The sequence below is a fragment of the Castanea sativa genome, chromosome 1, assembly GCF_040712315.1.
Source record: "Castanea sativa cultivar Marrone di Chiusa Pesio chromosome 1, ASM4071231v1".
Classification (NCBI taxonomy): Eukaryota; Viridiplantae; Streptophyta; class Magnoliopsida; order Fagales; family Fagaceae; genus Castanea; species Castanea sativa.
Genome location: NC_134013.1, coordinates 42600001 through 42610716, shown reverse-complemented (window position 1 = coordinate 42610716; position 10716 = coordinate 42600001). Strand labels below are relative to the sequence as shown.

General features: G+C 35.9%; 1 protein-coding gene across 1 annotated transcript; it reads right to left on the bottom strand.

The window, feature by feature from the left end:
• Positions 1–5524: 5524 nt before the first annotated feature.
• LOC142627527 (uncharacterized) lies at positions 5525–6247 on the bottom strand. The gene has a single exon (XM_075801408.1). The coding sequence runs from the start codon at positions 6245–6247 to the stop codon at positions 5525–5527; it is 723 nt and encodes a 240-aa protein (XP_075657523.1).
• Between the last annotated feature and the right edge of the window lie 4469 nt (positions 6248–10716).

Here is a 10716-nt window from a genome sequence, read left to right as displayed (position 1 = left end):
CATTATGAAGTTGAATTTCAAGATATGTGTTCACTCTAGGTGGTGAAGATACACATTAAGTGTAAATGATATCTTCTCATTAGAGAGATATGAGTACATGAGAAATAGTAGTAGTAGAAAAGATAATTTATGCAATAAATTTGGCTGTAACTTGTTTCCAAGCCTTGCCTTAGAGTGATTATGAATTACTCTAAAAGGGAAATAAGTGTCAGATATATGATAAATTGTCTTTGAGGGCAAGTGAGAGATTGTTGGGGTTTATGCCCTAAAACCCAATTTATTGGCATGTATTTAATAATTAAATTGTTTAATTATATGAGACTATCTATAAATGAACTAAGACATTATCATAGTCCATGAGATGCATTGTATGTGATTTATGTGAAAAGTCACAGAAGATATAAATCACAAGTTCTTTGTAAACTTAGAAGTTTAGTTCGTAGTCGGTGATGAAATTAGGCGTTTCATCTACGAAGACTATAACATATCAACTAAGATGATTTCTCTTAATCATGGAAGTGGAGACTTTTAGTTGGTATGTTGATATGTTTTAAAAGTTAAGACATATTGAATTGGACCGCTGTGAAATTTATTATTCTCCTAACGACTGTCAAATGAATAATAAATCTCACGACTTCTATTTACATCAACTCTAAATCCTGAGAGAATAATGGACCTGATCATGAGATGTAGGTTGCTTTGATATATCAGGAGTGAGATCTATTAGTTACGGTCAAAACCTCAGTATGTCGGGCATCCGTATTTAGTGTTGATGGAACATATATTCTCAAGATGGAATTCATAGTCTCTTAATGGAGATACAAAATATTCTCTTGAGATAAGTTTAATGGATTTAGTTATTCAGAGTGTTGGGCCCAACCACTTTAGTAAGGAGTTACTAAAGTATATATTTATGAAATTGGATTTTATAAATATATGACGAATAACATAAAGAATTAAACCGGGTACTCAAGGATTAAGATGTAGTAATCTTCAAAGTGGCAATCTATATTCATGACTTTGGATTACTACGAATATTTTAATGAAGGGGTTGTATGCATAATAAAGTCTTGGAAAATAATTTATTAATAAGGCCTAGAGTGCAATTATATTTATATAGTGGTATTAAATATAATTAATGGTAACTTTGGGCTTGTCAAGAGTTGACGGAAAAGCCCAAGGCCCATTGGAGCTAGTGTCTTATTGGTCCCTTTTAGTCCCACTCCAAGCCACACACTAAAGCCCAATTGGAAAGGCCCAATAGGCCAGCCCAATTAGATAATCAGTTAGTTATAAAGGGAGAAACATACAAAATTTTTAAAATAAGAGATTAGAAAAGAAAAAGAAACGGTGTGTGAGAGAGTGTGAGACACACTTTCATTCTCCCTTTGAAAAACTGATTGAGAGACCACACATCTTGGGCGTAAAGTGGAATTGGAGTGAAGATTAAAAGTGTTCCCAAGTGCGTCTAATCTTTGTTTTGGATTTCTCCACACCAAGGTACGCTATCTTGTTCTTAAATTCTGAAATTTACATTGTGCACGTTATCAATCATAAATGAAATAGATCCTAGTTCGTTGCTTCCGCTGTGGGTTTTGTATGAGATACAAAACCAGAATTTTTACTTCAAAAATATTCGTAGTAATACAAAGTCATGAATATAGACTGTCACTTTGAAGATTACTACATCTTAATCCTTGAGTACCCGGTTTAATCCTTTATGTTATTCATTATATATTTATGAAATCTAATTCCATAAATATATACTTTAGTAACTCCTTACTAAAGTGGTTGGACCCAACTCTCTGAATAACAAAACGCATTAAACTTATCTCAAGGGAATAGTTTGTATCTCCGTTAAGAGACTATGAATTCCATCTTGAAAATATATGTTGCATCAACACTAAATGTGGCTGCCCAACATACTGAGATTTTGACCGTAACTAATTGATCTCACTCTTGATATATCAAAGCAACTTACATCTCATGATTAGGTCCATTATTCTCTCAAGATTAAGAGTTTATGTAAAAAGAAGTCGTGAGATTTATTATTCATATGACAGTCGTTAGGAGAATAATAAATCTCACAGCGGTCCAGTTTAATATGTCTTAACTCTTAAAACATATCAACATACCAACTAGAAATCCCCATTTCTATGATCAAGACAAATCATCTTAGTTGATATGTTATAGTCTTCGCAGATGAAATGTCCAATTTCATCACCGACTATGAACTACATTTTGAGTTTACAAGGAACTTGTGATTTACATCTTCTGTGACTAAATCACATAAATCACATACAATGCATCTCATGGACTAAGATAATACCCTATTAGTTCATTTATAAATAGTCTCATATAATTAAACAATTTAATTATTAACGACATGCCAACAAATTGGATTTTAGGGCATAAACCCCAACACCTTCTTCCCTTTGTCTTGGCTCCTAGACTGTGAAGAATTTGATTGCATACGGTCCTTGTTGGAGCCCTGTGTATTGGCATTCTTCATGAACTTCTTGAACTGTCGGATGATATAGGACTTCATTTTTGTATCTTCATCATCGGAAGACTCATCAGTATTGTTGCTCTCGGCCTTCAGTGCCATGCTCTTGCTATTACTTGACTTCCCAAGCCTAGACAAACCCAACTCATAGGTCTGCAGATTTCCAACAAGCTCTAATGGGTCTTGGGTTTTTCTGTCAACTTTTGACAAGTCCAAAGTTATCATTAACTATATTTAATATCACTATATAAATATAGCTGTGCACTAGGCCTTATCTATAAATTATATCCCAAGACTTTATTGTATATGCAACCCCTTCATAAAATATTCATAGTAATACAAAGTCATGAATATAGACTGTCACTTTGAAGATTACTACATCTTAATCCTTGAGTACCCGGTTTAATCCTTTATGTTATTCATTATATATTTATGAAATCCAATTCCATAAATATATACTTTAGTAACTCCTTACTAAAGTGGTTGGGCCCAACTCTCTGAATAATAAAACCCATTAAACTTATCTCAAGGGAATAGTTTGTATCTCTGTTAAGAGACTATGAATTCCATCTTGAAAATATATGTTGCATCAACACTAAATGTGGCTGCCTAACATACTGAGATTTTGACCGTGACTAATAGATCTCACTCTTGATATATCAAAGCAACCTACATCTCATGATCAGGTCCATTATTCTTTCAGGATTAAGAGTTTATGTAAAAAGAAGTCGTAAGATTTATTATTCATTTGACAGTCGTTAAGAGAATAATAAATCTCACAGCGGTCCAGTTCAATATGTCTTAACTCTTAAAACATATCAACATACCAACTAGAAATCCCCATTTCCATGATCAAGACAAATCATCTTAGTTGATATGTTATAGTCTTCGCAGATGAAATGCCCAATTTCATCACCAACTACGAACTACATTTTGAGTTTACAAGGAACTTGTGATTTACATCTTCTGTGACTAAATCACATAAATCGCATACAATGCATCTCATGGACTAAGATAATGTCCCATTAGTTCATTTATAAATAGTCTCATATAATTAAACAATTTAATTATTAACGACATGCCAACAAATTAGATTTTAGGGCATAAACCCCAACACCTTCTTCCCTTTGTCTTGGCTCCTAGACTGTAAAGAATTTGATTGCATACGGTCCTTGTTGGAGCCCTGTGCATTGGCATTCTTCATGAACTTCTTGAACTGTCGGATGATATAGGACTTCATTTTTGTATCTTCATCATCAGAAGACTCATCAGTATCGCTGCTCTTGGCCTTCAGTGCCATGCTCTTGCTCTTGCTTGACTTCCCGAGCCTGGACAAACCCAACTCATAGGTCTGCAGATTTCCAACAAGCTTTGTCAAAGGAATTTTATCAATTTCCTTTGATTCCTCAATCGCTGTGATATTAGCATGGAATCTCCCGGGCAGAGATCTAAGCACCTTTCTCACAATCTTAGGTTTGGGAATGGTTTTCCCAAGATTGAAAGTTGAGTTTACTATGTCCTTGAGCCTGGCATAGAACTCATCAAACGACTCATCCTCCTCCATCTTGATATCTTCGAAGCTAGTAGTGAATCTCTGTAGCTTCGAATCTCTAATAGCCTTGGTTCCTTCATAGGTTGTCTGAAGAATGGTCCACGCCTCCTTTGCAGTTTCAGTAGAGGAAATCTTCTTGAACTCCTCATTTGTGACCGCACTGAATAAATCATTCAATACTCTGCTGTTGAAGTTAACCGCCTTAATCTTTGCATCATCCCAATTGGTCGGCGCTTCCTTCGGCTTGGTCCACCCTATCTCCACAGCTTGCCACACCTTCTCATCTAAGGACTGCAAGAAAGCTCTCATGCGTACTTTTCAGTATGCATAGTTAGTTCCATCAAATAAAGGAGGTACAATAAGAGATTATCCTCTATCCATGACAAACAGGGGTCAATCAATCTCACAAAAAATGATTAAACCTTAATCAGAGTCTGCCTACTCTGATACCACTTAATAGACCAAAAATGTATTGACCCCTTGTGATGAATTAACCAATTAATTATCCAAGTGAATTAATTAGGTTCAATTACATGTAATGAGCGTGGTAGCACAAACAAATCACCAAATAACTAAATGCAGCGAAAATTAAATTTGACACGGTGATTTGTTTACGAATGGGGAAAACCTCCTAGGCAAAAACCACACCAGGTGATTTTAAGGTCACCACTCCCGAGAATCCACTATTATCAAAACAAGCGGTTACAAGTAAAGAAATCCCAGTACCTTATACCAACCTACAATTGAACCCTTACCCCAATACCCAATTGGACTTGTTCTGTAGTGACAATCTCTCCCTTGTATTGCACGACTCCCAGTACGTGACTAACCAATTGCGCGGATCCCAGTACGCGACTTCAATCACCAACTTTAAAAGGATGTTGGCTACAAAGTTCTTCTGCTCTTCAACAGATGAAGATCGTGAAGTTGCTTGGTTACAAAACCCTATGGTGTACAAACACAGCAGCTTCTTTAAGAATTAGGGCAAACTAGGTTTCTGGTCACACTTCTGGAATTATGCTCTTGTGCAATTATGCTCTCAGCTGTGTAACTTGATACGGCCCTTAAAATAATTCTTATATATGTTTAGGATTGTGAGAAAAGAAAACTCAAACACATAATCACGAATTGGATGAAAAACAGTCCAGAAAAACTGAGTTTCATAAACCTCGACAGATACCCTAGTTGTCAAGCTGTTGTCGAGCCACGGGCTTGAACAGCTCTTTAAATCTCGATAGATGATAGCTATTAAGCTTTAATAAACAGCACTTTTCACACTTGAATCTTAGACAGACTTGTATGGCTTCAATACTTGGACTTGAAATCTTGTTCCTTGAAGTATTAGACACATCCTAGATCTACCCAATTACAAGTAAAGTGCGTTTTGTCAAAGGATTAGCCAATTACATAAAATGTTGACATATGTTCCTAACATCCAATCACATATGTCCTAACATCATGAACTTTCAAAAATTCTTTACAAGATATGCCACATCTTTCTCGACCTCATTCTCATCCGATGTGTCGTGAGTTTCCACCCTCTCATTGATCGTCTTTAGAGCAAGGGATTTGCTCTTCTTTTGTGATGGCAATGACAGCTCATAAGTTTGAAGTGAGCCAACTAGTTCTTGAACTTTGATATCATCAAGGTCCTTGCTCTCTTCAATTGCTGTAACCTTTGCACGGAAGCTCTCTAGCAATGATCGAAGGATTTTTCTCACTATCTTTGAGTCCTCCATCTTTTTTTCCAAGTTGAACTTGCCGATAACCACCTCATTTAGCTTGCCATAGAATAAGTCGAATGACTCTTCATCACTCATTTTCAACTCTTCGAATCGAGTGGTTAGCATTTGCAACTTAGTGTCCTTGACCTTCTTCGTTCCTTCATAGGTAGTCTCCAATATTTGCCATGCCTCCTTGGCAATTGTTACGTGAGAAATCCTGTGAAACTCATTTGGAGAAACACCACAAAAGATTGCATTCAGTGCCTTGCTATTTGCATTGGCTGTCGTAAGAGCCTCCTTATCCCATGTGGATTTAGCAGACTCCGGCCTAGTCCATCCTACATCTATTGCATCCCAAACAGTCTCATCAATTGAACATAAGAATACCCTCATGCGAACTTTCCAAAATGCATAGTTGCTTCCATCAAAATATGGTGGAGCATTGAGAGATTGGGATCGATTCATCTCAAATGGGGTCAAGGATCGTACTTAGGTAATTAAACCACAACAAGTGCACCCGCTTTGATACCAATTGAATGTTCAATTAGTGTGTAAAATACCTATGAACGTTTAGACTCCTAAATTACAAATTACCAACTCAATCTAAACCAAAATTAATCACAACCACAGCAGTACTTAAAAGGTAAAGATTGAGGGAAGAGAGATGCAAACATAAAGATAACACAGCAATGTGTTATCGAAGAGGAAACCGAAGTCCTCAGCGAAAAACCTCTCCACCGTCCTCCAAGTGGTCAATAATCCACTAGAGAATAAAGTTGGGATACATGAATAGAAGAAGACCCTCCAAGCCTAATCTACCCAGTGCACCTAAGCCTTCCAAGCTTCTTGCTCCAATAGGGTTACGCTGAACTTTGTTTTCTCTAGCTTACTGGATCCCGCAATAAGCCCATTGCATCAACCAAAATGAATTGATCCCTTCAGAACTACTTCCCAAGTACCAAAATGCCTCCTCACAGATATGAGTATGGTGAGATAAGGATTTGACTAATGTACCTCTCAAGGATGTAACAATGGAGAGGGTGAGAGTAGAGGAATTTGGAGAATCAAAGGATGAAGATTGTGGATAAGTCAATCTTGTTTTTCTCTAGGGTTTCTCTCTCAAAATTCTCTCTGGAAACTCTCAACATTTCGTGGGTATAAGAATATTTATAGTAGGGTTTGTATATAATGTGAAAAGTCAGTGACAGCCAAACAGGACATTCTGGCGACTCGAGCTCATGACTAGAACAAGTTGCGAGTTTGAGTTGCGAGCTAACTGCCTGGCCAACTGGAGGTTTTGTCCTATAGTGCAACAGCTGGCATGACCCTTCAGCTCCCCTTGTATGCTTCACACGTGTGCCAACTTTGGCAACTCGCTAGTCGCAAGCCAGTCGCGAGATCCAGTCATGAGGCTCTTCTTGAATGCACACTCTTGAGCTTTTCGTCACACTCTTTCACACACTACCCTTACATGATTCCCACCTAAATACAAGGTTTCTAAATGCTGAATTACAAACAAATTTGGCATGGAATAAATCCAACAAAATGATTGAATAAATTCAACCTTACAATTATGTTGAATGTTCTTGGTTTACGAAAGTGGAAAAGCACTGCAGACATAAATCGAAATGGCTATCTTTATTTTGAACTCTTATGTGCTCAGTTAGGATTGATATATATTGGACAATGTGAGCAAAGAAAACAAAACTTATTTTTTGTTTTGTACACATGCATGCAATGAGTATATGAACAGGATGGCTTCAGTCAGTTTGCCAGATAATGTCTTCCAACTCCTCCTCACATTGCTTCACTAAATTAACATCTCATGGTGATGGTGTTTGATGATGTGTAATGTTATAAGATGTTGAAACATAAGAAATGCCCCTTAAAATGTTGCCATGTATACAATTTTTAAGTATAACAGACGCACGATACAACTTTTGGCCTTTAAAAACGATGTTTTTTTTACAACTATTTTGGTTTCTAACAAATCGAGTCTAGAGGACTCAATTTTGGGCTCATAAATCAAGTATAACGTGGCACTAGCTGAGGTGGACAAGGAGTCCAGGTAGACCTGGAAATCGAGTTCATTGAACTCGGTTTTGGGTCATAAAAATCGAGTCCTTTGGACTCGATTTGTAGTCTATCCCACAACGCCTTTTCACACTCAGGTCACGTGCACACGTGGATCACTTTAAAGGAAATCAAGTCTACTAGACTCGATTTTGTGTCAGGTCCCCTACTGCTTTTCGGCCACGTGGATATAATTCGAGTAAATTAGACTCGATTTCTCTGCTTTTGAAAATCGAGTCTACTGGACTCGATTTTTGTGAATGGTCCCTAGCCCGTCCACATGTCATGTGGGTCCCAACTGGGACCTTTTTCCCCTTTACCCGGCTCACAAATGCATCTTCAGCTCTCATATTCTCTTCAGCTCTTACACAACTTTCCTCAAGCTCACACTCACATTCCTCAAGTCTCACACAATTTGTCGCATTAACAACAATCTCTCAAGTAATGTTTATACAATATTGAAAATATTTTTTGTTAGTTAATATTATGATTATTTGCTAAGTTTTTTTTAAGAAACAATTAGAACGTATTAGGTAAATTTTTGTTTTTTTGTTTGTTAATGGAAATATTGTGATTAATTTATTTGTAAGTATATTGTGATTAGCTTATTTGTTAGTATATTGTGATTAATTGCTAGTTTTTTTTAAAATTAATATTATGATTAATTATTGGGAATATTTGTTTTTTTTTTTTTGTTAGTGTAAATATTGTGATTAAATTATTTGCTAATTTTTTTAAAAAAAAATATATATTGTGATTAATTATTGGGAATATTTGTTTTTTTTTGTTAGTGTAAATATTGTGATTAAATTATTTGCTAAGTTTTTTTTTTTATAAATATATTGTGATTAATTATTGGGAATATTTGTTTATTTTTTGTTAAATATTGTGATTAAATTGTTTGCTAAGTTTTTTTATAAAAAAAATTAATATTGTGATTAAATTATTGGGAGTTTATTTTTTGTTAGTGTTACATATTGTGATTAAATTATTTGCTAATTTTTTTAAAAAAAAAAATAATATTGTGATTAATTATTGGGAATATTTAGTACTAAATATTGTGATTAATTGTTAGGAATATTTAGAACTTTTAGGTTTTTGTCATTGGTATGAAATGGATTATAAGTTTGATACCTAAGACACCCATTTGTAGTCTTTTTAGCATAAATTATTTCAAGATATATTTGTTTAAGATTTGTAACAAAGATTTCAATGGGTAACTGGTTGGTATAATATTTTTGTTCATCATAGCTTATTTGAATGGGTTTTCAAAGTCATGCTCCTAAAATGATTTGGATGTAAGTATATGCAAATTTGGTTGAGGTTAGTATTGTTGGCATGTCATACGCAAAGTTTTGTGATTGATGTTGATTGAGAGTTATAAATTTGTCACTAACACAATTGCACTTGATGATCTATAGGTTGATAATGATCCATATAAATATATACTACGGTGGACCCCTTAGTAATGCCAACCCTTATGACGGATTTCCATTTCAAGGTCCGGGTATCTAGTGTTGTTATATGATGATACGACGTAAGTTAAAGACCCTGAGTGATTTGAAGATAAAAATTATGGAAGAGCTGCAACTGAACCCTGCTTTGCATGACATACATATTACTTTCCGTTCTCCACATGAAGTCCTCAATCAATGCATTAATTACAGATATATAGCGATAACAGAAGAAAAACATGTGAAGATCATGTTTAACAAGATGCGTACATGGGAACAAGTAGCAAATTTTGAGTTGTACGTCACTTCGGAGCCGCGTGCGGAAGTTGGCGTAGAGGAAATTGTACAAACAACTACATCTCTACAGTTTGCAGCCCTAGATGATCAATGCACCACATTGGGAGGCTATACACCCCCTTTTCAAGAGACACCAACAAACTAGCAATAGATATGAAGATCAATTTTGTACACATCTAGGTGAATCCTCTACACTTCCAGTAGTTGAAGATGAAGACGAACACTGTGTTGGGGAAGATCTTGACGATAAAGATGAGTACGAAGAGAGGATTGAGCGAGGCGACTTTAATAAGGGTGTTGATGACCATGAAATTACTCACAATCCTCATGTTGATGATACAGATGAATGTGATGAAGATGATGCGGACGCTACTGTTAGAGTTCAACATGTTATAAATACGATCCCCGTTTATGAACCTCCCGCCTCATCATTTTATGCAAATACTTGGGAAAATATGGTTGATCCTGAAGTTGATGAGCAAGCATTTTCTTATTTTTGGAATGCAGACATTAATTTTTGTACAGGGTTGATTTTTGCGAATAAAGAAGCAGTGAAACGTGCATTAAAAATTTATGCCGCAAAGCATAACAGAAACTTTTTGACTAGTAGGTCGACCAAAAGTAGACTTTATGTGAAATGCATGGATGGGTCATGCAAGTGGTATGTTGGGGCAATCATGAAGCCTAAACAGGGAATATGGATGGTCACATCTTATGGGGGTCCTCACAGTTGTATGCCCTTGGCATGGCTCTTGATGGTAGAATGATGGATTATAATTTTCTTGCAGAAGAATTTGTTCTAACGTTGCAAAAAAATCACATGGCAACAATTGATCACCTTAGAGATTTCATCAAAGCAAAGTATTATGAACATAACCTTTCTTACTATAAGATATGGGATGCAAAACAAAAGGCTATTGCAAAGATATTTGGTGATTGGGAAGAGTCTTACGAAAGGTTGAAAAGTTGTTGTTGGCATACTTGGATCAAGAAACTGGCACCCGGTACTGGTATCACACTAAACTGATGAGAATCAACAAGCATTCAAGGATCCATTGCATGTTCCAGTTGGGCCTATTACAAAAGCAAGATCCAAGAAGATCCAAGAAG

Bases quoted from the DNA above. Each gene is read 5' to 3' on its own strand.
- LOC142627527 (XM_075801408.1), bottom strand. From the start codon at position 6,247: ATGAATCGATCCCAATCTCTCAATGCTCCACCATATTTTGATGGAAGC.